This window comes from Vicugna pacos, chromosome 7 (assembly GCF_048564905.1).
Source record: "Vicugna pacos chromosome 7, VicPac4, whole genome shotgun sequence".
NCBI lineage: Eukaryota > Metazoa > Chordata > Mammalia > Artiodactyla > Camelidae > Vicugna > Vicugna pacos.
Genome location: NC_132993.1, coordinates 85443340 through 85459673, shown reverse-complemented (window position 1 = coordinate 85459673; position 16334 = coordinate 85443340). Strand labels below are relative to the sequence as shown.

The 16334-nt window shown below is 51.8% G+C and overlaps 1 protein-coding gene across 2 annotated transcripts in view; it reads right to left on the bottom strand.

Moving 5' to 3' along the window:
• Positions 1–1696: 1696 nt before the first annotated feature.
• LOC140697482 (endonuclease/exonuclease/phosphatase family domain-containing protein 1-like) overlaps positions 1697–16334 on the bottom strand; it is a 53762-nt gene continuing 39124 nt past the window's right edge. The window contains exons 2-6 of one of the 2 annotated variants that reach the window (XR_012074625.1): positions 13807–13917; positions 10294–10428; positions 7999–8137; positions 3642–3836; positions 1697–2427 (exon numbers count right to left, since the gene is read on the bottom strand). Coding sequence is in view for 1 of the 2 variants with exons in the window: in XM_072965322.1 (XP_072821423.1) it covers positions 8036–8137; positions 10294–10428; positions 13807–13917 (348 nt within the window). In the remaining variant the exon portion in view is untranslated. Of the gene's footprint in view, positions 2428–3641; positions 3837–7997; positions 8138–10293; positions 10429–13806; positions 13918–16334 lie in introns of those variants that run through there. The other variant, XM_072965322.1, reaches the window with a different exon arrangement.

The following is a 16334-nucleotide window of genomic DNA, read 5'->3' as shown; positions in this document are numbered from 1 at the left end:
AACTACAGGCTTCGTTAATAATATACCGATATTAATTCATCAACGGTTAACACATGTATCACATTAATGCAAGACATTAGTAATAGGGGAAACTGTACAGGGCTTGGGGGGCTACTTTCTGCTCAAGTTTTCCATAAACCTAAAACTACTCTTAAAAATAAAGTCTATTAATTAAAGACAATGACAACAAAACAAAACAAAACACAAACAAAAGATCCAAAAAGAAAACTCAAGAGGGCTGGGCCCAGAGCAAGACCAGCGGCCCCTTGTGGCCAGGCTCCCCGAGCCGGCCCTGGATGTCAGAAGCAAAGAGGCCGAGCCCACCCTGCCTGTGAGGTGTGGCCACTGTAATGCAGCTCCCCAGCCTCTGGCTCAAACCAAATGAGCCAGAGGTCATTCAACTGAATTTCTTTTACCTCTTCACAGTTGAGGAGCCTTTTCTTCCCCCAGTTTTGGGGCAGAAATCTGGCTGCAAGGACTCGAGGCAGCTGGCTGCTGAATGCAGGTGGAGGTTTTAGCTTTAGATGAGTCAGCTCAGCAGGGAAGCACCCTTTCCAACCTGCCATGACTTTTCACTCTAACTCAGCTGCTTTGGGTCAAGGCTCAGCCCTCACAGGTTCAGTGCCTCCAGGTGCCACTCACCTTCCCACTGGAGAGACACTCCCTCAGAGTGGGCGTGGCTGACACCCAGGTACACCTGGAGCCCCCAGAAAGGACTTCCTTCTTATGCCAATGACCAGTGGTGCTCCTTGGAGCCAGGTGGCCCCAAAGGTGGCCTTTGGTGGAAAACAGGCCATCACGTCCCTGGGTTCCCACAGCGTGATGCTGGTGGTCCATGCCGTGTTCAGTGCTGGAGGAGGGCTAAGCCCTCAGAGTCCGTGGTAAACTGCAAGGAGCCGGGTCACGGCTCACATGTTCACTCTCTGTGTTGATTCTCTCTGACACACTACTTCTGGCAGCACAGGGTTGACCCATAGGCATGCGCTTTGGACTGAGCGTGGATCTTGTCTATTTACTTACTAGTTGAGTGACCTTCATGTGAAGCTCCCTCAGCCTCAGTTTCCTCGGCTGTGAAATGGGCATCATCATCTTGGTCTCACAGGGACCTCAGTGAGAACCCAACGCAAGGAAGGGAAGGGTGCCTGGTGGCAGTTAACACGTGCTCCCGGCCCCCAACACCCACCGACAAAGAAGGACCCTCCCTCCCCCAGTGTTCCCAGGCTCCCTGTGGGTCCAGAATCAACAGCTATTCCTCAGAAGCAGCAGAGGGAGGCTCTGGGCTAGAGGCTGGGAGGGCGGGGACACGGAAAGGGGGTGGAGTGGGGAGGGACGGAGGGAGGGAAAGAGTAAAGGACATCGTTCTGATGGAATTGTCCCCCAGCACAAGGGAACCTGCACTGGATCTGGAGGCACAAATGTAATAACACACATAACAGACGGTCTGACCAAAAGTCAGAAGATGCGCGCTCTGGGAGGCAGGAGATGATTTGAGATTACACAGAGGTCTCAGGGGGTCTACGTGGCTGTGACAGACACCTGTGCAAGGTCTCAGGCGGGGATGAAAAGGAAGCAGGCTCCTGGGGACTGAGGTTGGGGGGTTGCACTGTGTTCGGGACCCCTCAGGCCACAGCCCACCAGGGGCATCCAAAGGGAGCACAAAACACACACGGCAGGGGAACTGTCCCCGGGCTCTCACTGCAGCCAGGCTGGTTCATCTCTGTTTATTTTTTCAAAACAAAACTAAAAGCCACCACTCAAAATGTTTGAGAAGACTGCTCAAGTTAAAAGCTTTATGTGATCTGCAGCCAGAACATCGCAGACTGGTGGGCAGAGAGGAGAGCTCCCGGCAGCCCTCGGGCAGGTCCCGGCGGCCCGGCATCTCCCACTCCCTGCTGCTCGGCCGCCGCAGCTGCTCCTCTCCGGGCTGCGGTCCAGGCAGCGGGCGTGGCCAGCCGGTGGGCTGAGATTGGCGGCAATCGCAGATGGCACACATTTCCGTTCTCTGCTGGGCTTCTGATCTGACCATCCAGCACTTCAAGGGCCCAGCGTGCTCCCGCCCCTGCCAGAGGTCCAAACACATCCGCCAAGACGGCAAGCGGGTCCAGGCCCGGGCGCGGACGTGGTCAGAATGAAGATGAAAAGACAGTTCCTGGCGCTCTGCATCTTCACCGGGGAGGGGGAGCTCCTGGCCTCCGGGGTCCAAGGGTGGAAACCCGGTTCATTGTCATCACTGCTCGTGCTTAATGTTGGCTTCACTTCGCTCCAGGGTGACCCCGCTGCTGTTCCGGGTGCCTTCCTTCCTGTTCCAGTCCTTCTCCGTGTAAAACTCCGCCAGCACGGGGCAGTGTTCGGAAGCCACTCCACCCCAGGACCAGTCATCTGGAATCCAAGGGTTCGTGAGGCCCTCTCTCACGACAGCCCAGTGACCTGAGGCAGAGGGAAAAGAAACCAGAGGTCAGGATATAGGGGATGGGGGATGTGAGGGCGGGGTGTCGCAGGCTGGCAAGTGGCTGCACACCTGGGCTCCCTGATGAGACTCAGCCTGGCTTGTCTGTGCAAATGCGCTGTCTCAGCCCATTTGATTTTCTCAGCAAGTGAGGGTTTACCACGGTAAGCACTGAAACTACCCCTAAAAAGCTTAACAGCAAGGGGGCAGACGAAATGATTTCTAACTTCCCTACAGCCCAGTGTTCTCAGGCTCCCCAGCTCCCGTGGTGAGAGCACTGCCTTCCGCTAGCGCCTCCTTGCAGCCCCAGTCTCTGTCTTGCCAGCAGGCCATTCTTACAAACTGCATCTCACCTAGTTTGATGACTGTCACTCCTCTTGAGACCCACTTTCTTCATCCTCTGGATCCTCCCATGACACAGTCCAACAGGAAACCGGTGCCCAGGATGGGAAATTCTAGTCTTGAGGATCTAAGTCTCAGCTGCATGTCGGGGTCTCACAGTGGGACCCCAGCATTAGTACTTAAAACATTCTTAAATGTCTCGCTGAAGTATACTCTGCATCCATTGGCATTAGTGAAGCTTCCAGGCAGGACTGAGAACAACTGTTCTTGTCTTTCATCAAAAGACCCTACCATTGCGACTATATTTCTGTTTTCTGATCCAAAGTCTGCTCAGCAAGTGACTGCTATGGGGGGGGACTGCTTTTCAGCACTGAGATCACCCACCACACCCTGGTCCTGGAGGAGTCCTGTTTAAAGCACTTCTCCCATCCTGTCAGCTCACCCCTAACCACTGCTCCTCAGGGCATGGACGGTGAGTCAGTAAACCTCAGGCCACAACACAGCGGCTGAACATGATAGGTCTGGAGAGGTGTTTGCTGAATGACTAAGTGTCCTTAAAATTAGGCTACATTATCAGCTCATCTTGGAATCTGGGGATGCTGCCCAGGATACACTGGCGTTGCCCCTGTGGTACATCAGTGAATGCCTTTTAATTATTTTACACACCCCTTCACTCTTAAATGTGACTCTATTTGAATGATAATGACACAGTCACCTAAATGATAACCCAGTAAATGCCTGGGAAGGCAACTCCTGGCTCTTGCTCAAACCAAGTGATCCGGAACTGTCAGCTCAGACAGGTGCATTCTACTCCATTTCGGAGCAGGAGGAAGGATGAGTGACTTGTGTTTACCTGTGAAAACCTTCTTCAAGGTTTTACTGATCCAGATGTTGTCCAGAGTCTTTGAACCTTGAGGATTCTTGGTGCTGATGTTGGTGAAGTTGCGTGCGGGGATCAGGGGGCAGAATTCTTCTTTCCTCAGAATATCATAGTCAGTGCTGTCTGGCCCCTGGCCGAAGTCCCCTAAAACGATCACGTCTTTTTCTCCTGGAAGTGAAAGAAAGAAAATCAGGAGTTTAAGAGGAGGTGAGAAATGAACCCAACACTGACCACAGCCCATTTAAGTGGGATCGTGGCTGTCTGATTTGACTCTTAAGGTTAGGACTACAGCATGGTTCTTATTCTCCCAGTGTTTCCAAACTCCTTGTGCCAACCCCCTCCCAAACTTAAGAACAGATTAGTGACACATCTGGAAATGGGGGTCAGTGTGATGGAGAGATCACCCCTGCTCCAACCCATGGGCTCCAAATCTCACAGCACAAAAAGGCCTAAGGGTCCTGCTCAGGTATTTAACAAAAGCTCAACAAACATTTATCGAGCACAGAGGGAAGATCTTGGGAACACAGGGAGAAGACAGCCATCCACAAGGCAAGGAGAGAGGCCTCAGAAGAAACCAAATCTGCCCACACCTTGACCATGGACTTTCCGGCCTCCAGAACTGCGAGAAAGTAACCTCCTTTTGTTTAAGCCACCTGGACCGTGGTATTTTGTGACTGCAGCCTGAGCACACTAACACAGGGCCAAAGTGGAAAGCTTTTCCCTTTAAAGTATCTTCAATATTTCTCTCATAGTTTGATTTACTAGAGTGAGTGGGATAGTGATGAAGTACTTTCCAAAGTGAGCAGAGAGGACAGTGGGCCCGAGCGAGCCTCCCTGGGATTCGTATGGATGGCCTGACTGTCATGGCCTGTCTCCAAGGTCCCTTCAGGGGAGCCACGTTATCACAGGGAGTGGCATTTCTGTCTCATCTTGCAAGGGAAGCTTTAAGGAAAGCAGTTCATAAACGAAGGCCAAATGCATCTGAGACTCAGCAAATCTTTTTCCTGGACATGAACATGCTTCAGTAACAATGGCTGGAGGGAAAGAAATCTAAAGTGGAAGGACACACGCCACCAGCAGAGGGCTCTTGCTCACTGCACGTGACGCCCTCCACCGAGGGGCGGGCGGAACAGAAGGAAAGTGGAGGGAAGCCTTCCCTGCAGCCACTTGTGTGGCCCACAGAGATTTAACCCCTCATGCTAGATCCTAACAAGAGCAGGGTGAGCCCAATCACGTGGTCTTGAGAAATTGGTGCCTCCTTCCAAATAGCAAAACTAACTTGAGAATAACATTAATAACATCTCATCCGTGGCCAGTGTTAATGACCATTCACCGAGCCCTCACTGTGCACTGGACCCTCTGTGCAGGTACGAGGCTGAGGCTCCGAGAGTTGGAAAGGCTTGCCCAGGGTCACCGAGCCAGCACTCAAATCCAGGGCTCTTAGCAAAGAGCAAGGATGGAAAAGCCCCGTGTGCCTGGAACAGTGCCTGCTGCCCGGCAGATGCTTGATAGACACGTGTGGAAGAAACAGTGAACAAGGCGAGGGGGAAAAAAAGTGAGGGGAAAACCTCAAAATTAGGGTGCAGTGTAATTTTGAAAGGAAAGAAGGAAAAGGTGCTGCATTTATCGACTATCAAGGAAAACTGAAGTTAAGAAAGTCCGAGGCAGGAGGTTCCCATGTGGCAGGGAGGTTTTCACTGGGGTGCAGATCTGAAGAAGTGTGAGCCGTAAGAGACACTTCTGAAGCCAGGGGAGATGCAGGTGTCGAGGGTCAATGAGCCGAGCTCTGTGTAACTTTAGGGATGAAAATAACAGCTCTTTTTGAACAGGCACATCTAGGCTTTTTCTTTCGGTTAAATCAGTTGGGTGATAACATGGCGACAGTCCTTGCCTGAGAGTCCCCAGATGTGCGGAGACCGGAATTCTCCTAGAAGGCTGTCCACCGGGGTGGGTGCCTTAATCATCTTGGTTGCTGGGAGTGAGGGGAGAATGCTCGGGGCTGATTTGCTCCAAGTCTCAGGATTTATAAAATGCCAGTGAAAACAGCAGAAGCCGGTCCCCACGGGGGGAAGGAAGGTCCCCCCCAGATGTCAAGGATGACTGCACCCTGTGTCCCTTTTGCTGAGTTCACAGAGAAGGCCCCCTGGCGGGTGTGAAAGCAGAGAATTCCATCAGAGGATGGGCACACCCCAGCTGATGTCAACCTGGGTGCACATTCCAGACAAAGGCAGAAAAGCCCAGAGTTTACTAATCAAGTCGGCTCTGTTTGCTCTGATAGAAAGAAGCCCGTGGAATATAGGCTTAGTCTTTGTTTTAGCTGAAACGCCTCTGCTCATCGATGCACCCGTGTTGCCCCCCGGGCAGGCTGCGGCACTTCCTGAATCCTGGGTCTGCCGTGTCACCAGTTAACAATGAACTGGACCTTAGTTACACACAGGGGGACACAGAAACATGAGTCACTGTCCATACATGGGTGTGTCAAGGCCAAGCCAGGCTGTGGGTCGATCGATAGTCCCCTGGCAGTTTGGAACATAACCTGCCTAGGTTTGCTAACAAAAACCTTACCAGTCCCTGGATATCAGGGAGGGGAAAAAAAAAACCAAAACAGAGAGAGACTAAGGTTATCAGAGAAGCTAGAGGCTGGCATCTTTCCTTTCTGCTTCCACGAAAAGGAAAACCTTGAGACTGAAAATAAGAGAAACATGCATGGATCTGAAAAGCTATCAAGTCAGCCTTTTTAGGCTGGAGACTGCAGGTGAACAATTCCCACATAGTTGCTCCTTGGATGAAATATCTCAGCTTAAACATCTTTCTGATACTATCTTAGCCTGAAGACTCATAATTTAAGGAGAATGCTGGTCACAGCACATCCTGGTTCAAAATGTAACTTGCATATCAATGTTTACAGCAGCCCTAAGATGGAAACAGCCCTAGTGTCCATTGACCAATAAACAGAATAGTATTTGGTCTTAAAAAGAAAGGAAATTCTGACACATAGTATGAACCATGAAGATGTAACATTAAGTGAAATAAGCCAGAAACAAAAGGACAAATTTTGTAAGATTCCGCTCACAGGAGATACCCAGAGTGGCCAAATTCATAGAAACAGCAAGTTGAATGGAGATGCTCAGGGACCCAGAGAAGGAGGTATGGGGACTTTATGTTTAATGGGTGCAGTTTCAGTTTGGGGAGACGAAAAAATTCTAGAGATGGATGGTGGTGATGGTTGTAAAACAATGTAAATATGCTTAATATAACTGACCTGAAGGCTTAAAAATGGTTAAGATGGTAAGTTTCATGTTATACGTATTTTACCACAATAAGAAGTCTTTTCAAAATGTAACTTTGTAGTCTGACTGAATTATTTTTATAGCCAAATCTTCATAAGCCCATTGTGAGGGGCCAACTTAACAAGGAAAAAATTGCTGAGCAAGCTAGAGAACACTGGTTAAGACTCTAGTTTATGGAAGAGAATTCCAGCCTCCAGCTGTGAACCCTCATCTAGAGAAGCTTTGAAAAAACCAAGCGCAGTCACACACGTCCCTATCTTTACGGCCATGTCAAGTTTTCTTTCTGGTAAACCGTGCACAGAAAACCTTCTGTGTTATTGGCGGCAGAACCCAGAAAACAGACAGCCCACCTTTCTTCTAAAGTTCAGCTCTTTTCTATGTTTTCGTAAACCCAGTGGCTTTTTTTTTTGAGTCAATTCATGTTAGCTGAGTGCCTACTATGTGCTGGGCACTTCCTCAGAAGGTCACCAAGCCCCCTGAGCACCCTATCAGGTCACCACTGTCCGTCCCCCGCTAGACGGAGCTTGAAGGGGTGGTAACTTTTTCTGTCCTACAGAAAGAGCTGAGATTAAAATTCAGCTTTCCCGTCAGCTTCAAGGCTCCTTCGGTAAGGTCTGCATCCCACCGGAGAGAAAAATGCAACTCACTGCTCGACCAGACTTTCCCACCCTTGTCATCAACTTTTCCTCCTTCACAAGAAGAGCACGTGCAGATGTGCAGGCAGCGCACCCAGGGCAGTTGACCCACAGTGAGCTGTCACCGGGGAGGGTGTCATCACTGAATCCGTTCCATCAAACAGAGGCTGAAGAGCCGCAAAGCTGACACCATGGAACCCGTGTGCTAGACTCACGAAGAAAAGCTGTCAGCATGTCCAGGGCAGCTGGGCTCCCTGAGATGCAGGGAGTGTGGTGGTTTCCTGGGCTTTGCTGCCTTCTGGCTAGATGGCCAGATGAAGGGATCGGACGGAGGGGCACACTGAGGCAACCCCTTCTACAACTCCTGCCCTGCAGATGTGGGAGCTGAGAAAGACAGCCTCCTACCTTTCAGGGTTTCCTGCAAGGTCTGCACGAAGCTGGCCTAGCGGTGGTTGTCGCTGTGATTCCTGCTCGGGTTCTCGCTCCCTGGGAACGTCAGGGCTGCCAGGTGAAGGTTCACAAGGATCAAGTCATTACTTCCCACCTGGGCAAGAGGAAAGGACACATCAAGGACAGGCGCGATGCTCTTACTTCCCGCTTTATCTGACTCACACACAGCTTCACGCCCAGCGCTGAGCACAGAGGCTGGCGCACCCTGGGAGATGGGCACCGGAAGGGTTTTCCGACCCCCTGCAGGACAGAGACCTATCTTGTTCTATCAGTGCACCCCGACATCGCACCTGCTCCTCCTGGGCCTGGAAAATTGGGCACATCTGGAAATGGCAAATTTTTGCTTTTTGCTTTTTCTCTTCTAAGCAACTAACACGGGGGAAGTGGGGGTCTAGCGACTGGTTGTTACCAAAGACCTGGGGCTCTTAGGCAAAGGGCCAGACCTCCATCCCCTGCCAGGACCCACTGCTGGGACCCTCCTCCTTCCCCACTGCCCACCCCTACATGTTCTTCTCCCACCAGAGACCACTGTGCCCTGATGCGCACTGTCACCCGATTTCAGACATGTCGAGAACGACAGCCGGCCGGACCCTAGCAGCGCAGGCTATGCTTTTGCCGCGTCCCCAGGGGTGGCCGTGGTGCACAGGTGCAGAAGCGCGAAGTGCGGGCGGTCCTCGAGCACCGCAGCGTTGCTCAGCTGCTCAGAGTTCAGCAACCTGCCCTTCCGTCTGTCATGGCAACAAAGAGTAAGCGCTGCCAAGCAGCAGCAGGGTGCAGGAAGTGGAGGCTGCCAGTTCTGCCTTACAGATGTGCCAGCACCACCGCCCAGCCTGGAGGGTGGAGGGCTCTCTCTGCAGCTGTGGCTCTGACCGTGGGGGAACCACCTCAAGGCTGTGGGCAGGAAAACCCAGTGTGGAGAGGTGAGCCGCATCTCTGCTCCTACCACTTGTCTGGCCCGCGACATGCCATGAAGTGCGGCAGGCTGCGCGTCTGTCGAGGCGATCGCTTCACTTGGACGCCTTGGCCAATATTTCGTGACCTGACAGCATTTTTCATTGGCCATTAAAAACAGCCTGCCTCTTAGCGTCACTGGCTGGTTCTGCCTGTTGCCTTGCTTGGCCAAAACCATTACAGCCACTTTACAGAGAAAAGGGATCCAGTGTGGAGGCAAGACTGGTATTAACGGTGACACCTGGCTGAATTCCACATCAGCACCATAAGCACAACCCACAGACACCCCAGGGGTGTGCGTGTGTGTGTGTGTGTGCACGCGCACACGGAACACCAGTGCCTCTACAGCTATGGGCCTGAGGGGGACAGTCCTGGGCTGGACCCCAACCAAAGCCATCACAGCCCCAGCACTGGCTGCCCCAGCCCGGCGCTGCCAGAAACTGTGCTGGGGTCTGCAGCAATTCGCAGGCTACGGAACCTCTCTGGAGCGTGTGGTGGGTGGGCGGGGTGGGCAGCAGGTGGCTTGCTAAGTGCTATGGCCAGGGACCGCTGCCTGATCCTGTGACTTCACAGGGATAAGGCCAACTGCTGACTTGCTGATCTGTTTTGACTGCTGGCTTCTTCTTGCTCCTGCTGCCCAGCTTCTGACTGCTTGCTGTTTATTAATATTTCCCAGGGATGTCTGGGGAAATTAGAGAGAGAGCACAGATCTGGCTGCTTGCTGCTCTGGACTCTGGTGAGACAGGGCTTGTCTGGAGGTGTCAGTCATAGGGCTTCCCTGGCTCCACTGCCCAGAAGCTCCTTCTGAGCCCCTTTCAAGCCCAAATGACCCCTTCAGAGTCCCCCCTCTCCCTGGTAAGAGAGAGGGTCCTCAGAGAAGTCCAGTTGCCCTCTAATCCAGTGAGTCCCAAATGCCCAGCCTCGTTAACCCCTGTGCAGGGAAGACTGAAGAAGCATTGAAGCTTGAAACCCAGACATTGTGTGTGTCTGGGGCAGGGTCCAGGAACCCCTGATCTTAAGAATCTCTCCGGGTGATTCCGAGGTGGGTCAGGTTTGGGCAGCAGCCCCCTGACCTTCCCGCCCGCATGTCAACGTGACCAGAGCTACAGATCCTCCAGATCCCTCTCATTCTTGCTCTGGACGTGGTCCCCAGCCAAGGGAGCCCCAGGAGGGTGTGCTGCCCCAGCCCAGAGAGAAGAAAGCCAAGGCAAAAGATGAGCTTCTCCAGCTCACAGTTCAGAAAGGGCCTTTTTCCCTTTTTTCAGACGGAGTGGCTCTTCACGGCGACATGAGCGGTACCTTGAACCTCGCAAGGTACGGGCTGGGACCCACGGGCTTCCCGTGCCCGTTGCCAGGCGAGCTCTCCTGCCAGGCGGCGTCTCTCAGCTCCATCCCGGCTGCTGTGACCCACAGGAATCCCGCAAACCCGGGCCCCTGCAGGAGAAGACGAGGGTTAGTGTGTGTAGGGGGTCTATCTGGTGGCAGGGCTCAGCCCTGAGCGGAGGAAGAGGCAGGTGAGCCCAGGAGGAGACGATGGGGAGCAGCAAGCTCTGCTCTGGGTCCTGAGATTACATGCCCAGGGGCTGCTTCCGAGACAAAAGCACACCCAAAGCCACAGCGTGTGCCTCCTTGTCCCCCCACCCAATTTCCCAGACCGGCAATTTCAGGGAGCTTCACATACTGCCAGGGGTGCCTGGGCTCTTCTCTTTTTGAGGGGATGGGGCGGGAATGGGGACCCAGATTAGGCATGGAGTTATCTTTTTAATCATCACACCCCATGAAGTAGCTGCTCACACTCCCATCTGTCAGATGAAGACAGCTGCTCAGAGAGGTTAAGTAACTTCTTTAAAACCCCATAGCTGGTAAGTGGCAATGCTGAGGATCAAATACGAGAATCCAAAGGGTGGTTTTGCTTACAACAGCTGGGATCTGGCACCTAGCAGAAATTCAATAAACATGTGCTAGATGAACAGAGGTCAGGAGTAACAGTCTCAGTGGTTTGGAACCGGTCAAGGGTCCTCTTCAGGTGGATGGGGCCCCACGTGGGGGTCTGAAGCCCCAGGGCAGTGCGCTGCGAGGGCCAGTGAGTGGGGCAGACAGACAGGGTGGTGTGAGCAGGGTCAAGGTCTCTGGCCATCAGAGGGACCACTCTGAATCTGCCTGCTTCCTGCTGCTGCCACCGGGTGCCTTGTGGAAAGAGGAAAGTCTCCCCCTACCGCCAGTCCGGCTGCTGGGGGCTCTGTGCAGGGGTCGGGTATCAGCAGTGTCACCCGGTGGGGGCAGCGATGCTCGTTGCGAAAGGAGAAGTGACTGCATATCCTGAGTGGGCTCTGGCCGAGTCGCCAGCTTCAGCTTAGTCCCGGCCGCACGTGTGTGGCAGAGGAGGGAAGGGAGGAACAGCGTTCTGCCTGCTGTGCGCCTTTCTATTTTAAAATGATCGACCTGCCCACCCACTCGTGGGGGCACTAGTTTAACAATGAGAAGACCTGGGTCTCAGAACCACCTGAGCCACTTAGCGGTGGGATCTCTGGGGAGCTGCTGTGTTTTTCTAAACCTGTTTTCTCAGGTGTAGAGTGAAGGAAATATGATTTGCCCTGTTTGGATCAGAGGGTGATACACCCTTCCCCCCAATTTACTGTTTCCCAAGCGGTGGTGCCAGAGTAACCTTAAGTACCACTAAGGTCACCCTCTGCTGTAAAACCCAGGGGCCCTCCGGGTGGGCACCTCCCTGTTCATCACTGCCTTGCACGCCTGCTCGCCTATGTTCCCAGCATGACTGGGCCTTCCTGGCCTTGTATTGCTGCTTCTTCCACTACTGGTTCCTCACATCCTTCTGGGAGCTTTTCCCAAGCCCCCAGCTCAGGTGGGCCCTTATCCAGAAGAGCTGCCCTCAACATGGCGTGGTGGGAGGAGAGGGGGCATTAGAGTCAGAGAGCGCTAGCTGGGTCGGGGCCTGAACCCCACCTCGCATCAGCTGGATGACTTCTGGGCAAATCATTTTGTCTCACTAGACCTCAGTGTTCTCATGTGTGGACCGCCCCTCCACCAGGGGGTGAGGCTGGAGACCAAGGAGGAGGCACCTGGACGTCCCTTCAGACACTGGAGAAACGGCAGCTGCTGCCACACTCTCTCCTGCTGCTCCGCGGTCCAGGTGGCACATTTGTGACTTGCACACTGTTTGTTACATCCAGACAGTGTTTAAAATAATTTTAAAATGATCTGCCCACATTTAAAATTCAGGAAATTTCACATTAAAATCCAGATATTGGCACCTTTTGAGAAACCAGGAGATTTGTCCACTGGCCCACAACTCTCCATGGCAACCTGAGACAGGCACCCGCTCCCTGCCCAGCACCACCGGGCCTGTCTGCCACCCGTGCCTGTTAATCAAGCATTCAATGCACGTTATCTTTCTAAATCCTACAGCCATCCTGTGAGTGAAGAGAGGGCTAGTTGCTCCCGTTTTACAGATGAAGGACTTGAAGCTGCGAGGTTTAAGAGGCTTGAACTTGGGCCTCCCTGCTGTTCTCCAACAGCCCTGACACCCTACCTGGAGTCCGGTTACCCGGCCTGTCCCCACCACAGGCTCTGTCAGGCTCAGGTTCGGATCCCCGGACATGCAATGAATGAAAACAAGCTGGGCTGGGTGGCTGGGTCTGTTTTTGTCACCATATAGATCTGGCTTGTAACACAGTGCCTGGCATGCAGTCGCCTTTCTAACGATTTGTTGAATATGAATGAATAAAAAGCGTTAAATGCGCTGTTAAGAGCCTTGTGAACCTACCTATGTGTGAAGTGCTATTAAAAAAAAGGAAAGGGGCATTATTGTTATTTTCATGTGGACTGAGAAGGGACAGCTGTGGGCTTGAGTGGTAAAGACCAGATACATTCCAGTTTGACAGTATTTCCAGCCTCCTGTGAATGCACGCTGGCTCCCACCTACAGCAACCATTTACACACTCCAAAAGCCAGAGAAATAGAACATAGGTCACACTTTAAGGTGTAGCTAAAAAGAGAGCTTACTGTCAATAAATGACTGGATACTTTTAATCCAGTAAACATTTATCAGTTAAAAGCCTCAAATCTCAACATCACTCAGCTAAGCACCATTCATGTGTGTTTACCAGCATACTAGGAATACTAGAGAGAAAAAAATATAGCATCTGCATTTATAGAAAAATTATATGATGATACATTTTTTCCACTCATAATTAGCCGGGTTTTTTTTTTTAAATCTACAACTCCACTGATACTGAACATTTCAAGTGAATAAAAACCAATCTTGAATATGATATGCCAGAGTGAAAATCTATATATACAGAGATTTACCCAAACCCAGATGGGTGATCCTACTGAAAGAACATGCAAAATTAAAATCGGCTGAAAATTCCCACAGACCATTTCCACGTGCACAGTTCCTCCCACTGAAAGCCAAGAGTGCACACGCAATTAAGTGGGTCTGAAGTTTTTAGTCAATGAACATGGGCTCGCCACAAACTTGGCAGCGGCTGGAACCGTGGAGAAGGGATTATGAGCACAAAGGACAGAAATACCCTACTTGTGGCCTTGGTTCCAGACAGGATTTCTCCTCTCCTCCCAACACCCAAACTCCCATTTCCGCTGGGCGGCAGTCCCTTCCCGATCCAAACAGGAAACGAGAACCAGGGCATTTTGAAATGAATGGCAAAGAGCTAAAAAGTGGGCAGAAATACAAAATCACACCAAGGATGTTGGCAAAGGAAACATTTAAATGTCTAGGGTTGGGAGGAAAAGAAAATGGGAAGAAAATCCAAGTTCTGCAGATGAGGATACCTTCTGGAGCTGAGTCGAGGGCGTCTCTGAAACAATGAACTTCCAGCATCCTCGCGGCCCCTTCCACTTGCGGATGTTGGGCAGGATTGGCTGGTTGAGCTCCGTACAGAACTGTGAAGACAGAGCACAGGTTGGTGTGTGTTCTCACAGCAGGCAGAGCCAGTAAACCTCGATCCTGACTCATCAGAGTCTCATCAGATTCCATCCCCGTATTCTCAAAAACCAGGGTCTGCAAAGACCCAGACGACAAAACAGGTACCACAAATTAAACAAACTGTCCACCTATGAAAGACACAATTATCACCTGGGGACACTCAGTTCACAGCAATCGACTCTCTTTGCAGCATTTTACTGCAAATAGTTCAAAACAAGTTGTCAGAATCCATTTAATTCTTGTAACACTAGGGGTTTCAAGGTTCCACGAGGGTCTACATCAGTATCAGATGCAGAGGAAAAAAGATGAATACATGGTGTCTTGTCTTCCCACCGTGGAGCTTAGAGGTGCAAAAACTGCCCCCAGAATTTAGTTGATAATAGTGAAATAACTTGCATGATGAAAAATGGTAACTAGACAATGTGATCATTTCATAATGTATAAAAATATCAAACCACTATGTGGTATATCTGCGACAAATACAATATTGTAAGTCAGTTATGCCTCAACTGAAGAAAAACCAGCTGACCCCTAGCTTCACCATGAGCCATCATACTGTCCACCTTGGTTTTGCTCTGAGAAGAAACGCCTCCTGTCGTGATGGTTCCTACGCCCCACGTGTGTCTACAGGGTGAGATTCTTTCCGCTTGTGCGTGTGCCACCAATATGGAACCAGAAGGCGACTTTATCGTCAAGGAAAACTAAAACTGCACAGGCAAAGTAAAATGAGGAGTTGAAAAACTATGGGCTTGAAAGTGTGTGGACCAGTTCCTCTAATTCACGCCTCACATGCAACCCCGCCGCTTGGGGATGGCTACTTTGAGGGGTCCTCGAATTTTTCAGATACGGGCTCAGTTTTTGAGATGCCCTGACATCTGGTACTGCCCCTTCCCAGTGACACCCTCCTGTCCCTTTGCTTCATGCACCTCGGAGCACCCCACTCCTCTCTGTCTCTGCCCGGCACTCCAAGCGAGTCTCTTGGCTTCCTTCTGGGGCATCACTGCTCTTTCTTTAATGAGCCAGCCTTACCTAATCTTACTCAGCCCCACGGCTTCAGCTTACACCTCTACCCCAAAGGCCCTCAAATCTATACCTGCAGCTCAGATTTCCCTCATGAGTTGTGAATTGCATTTCAACTTCCTTTTTAACATTCCCATCTGGAGGTCTCTATAGAAGTGAAAACCCAGCAGCAGGTCCCAAAGGAACATGCCATTCCTCTGCCCCACCCCATGCCCATCCTGGTTCCTGGCATTTGCATCCTTCCGGCTGCTCTGACTCTTGCCTCTCCTCCTGTGTCCCATCTTGCATCCAGCCCCGCCCATCATCACATGTGTCTGGAGCACCCTCTTTCTTCTTCCAGTCCCACTGCTGTGGCCTGTTTCAGAGCCCCATCTCCTCTCACCTGGGTCACTTTTAAGAAGTCTCCCTGCCTCTGTTACCTGGTCACCTTCCACCTGTCCGCTGGGTCAGTTGTGATGGCTGCACTGATGCCCCACCCCTCGAAGTGTGGTCCTGGGCCCAGGAGCATCAGCATCACCTGGGAACTTGTTAGAAAAGTTCTGGCCCCATCCTAGACCTACTGGATCAGAAACTCTAGGGTGAGGCCCAGTGATCTGTGTTTTAACAAGCCCTCCAGGTAATCCTGATGCCTGCTAATGTCTGAGAACCACTGTAGCTGCTACCTCCTCCCAAAGCATCTGCCCCAGATTTGGGGCAGCCCCTTCCTGGAAGGCCTCAGCTGCAGAGAGCAGCACTTGTGCCCCTCCTGAGGCGCTCACATCCAGTGGCCGAGAGATGGCAGGATCTAACGGTCTGCTCTTTGCTCTCCTGTTGCTTATGCTGTAAGAGGGAAGATGAGGCATAAGCAAGTACTCAGCCAGTCATTTCTGTGGCAACTGCTATGGAGAAAATGAGACCGGGCAAGGGTGGAGCGTGCTGGGAGGCTGCTCCAGATACACGCTGCTCTAGGAGTTAAGCTGCCTTTACAGTTAGATGTTAAGTGCCTGCCTCTCGCCAACAGTGGTTGCCATAAGGGAAGGGACTGTACCCGAGTCACCTTCATGCAGCCCACCTGGCACAGCGCATGGCGCCCAGTGACGCTCTGAAAGCATCTCCTGGTGAACCAGGAGACTCCAGGGAAGACCACCGTCCTCAAATCCACGTGTGATAAATGAGAGGAGGGACTGCTCCTTGAAGCTAATTATCTAACATTGCCTCAATTTTAACCTGACTTTGAGTTTGCCTGGGAAGTGTTCTCTCTGGGATTTGCTCATCGGTGACTGTTGTCCACTCCCCTTTCAACACTGCCCAGAGGCCGTGGACAGTGTTATTCCCGAGGGACGCTTCACCCCAGATGAACCCCCATGGCCAGATG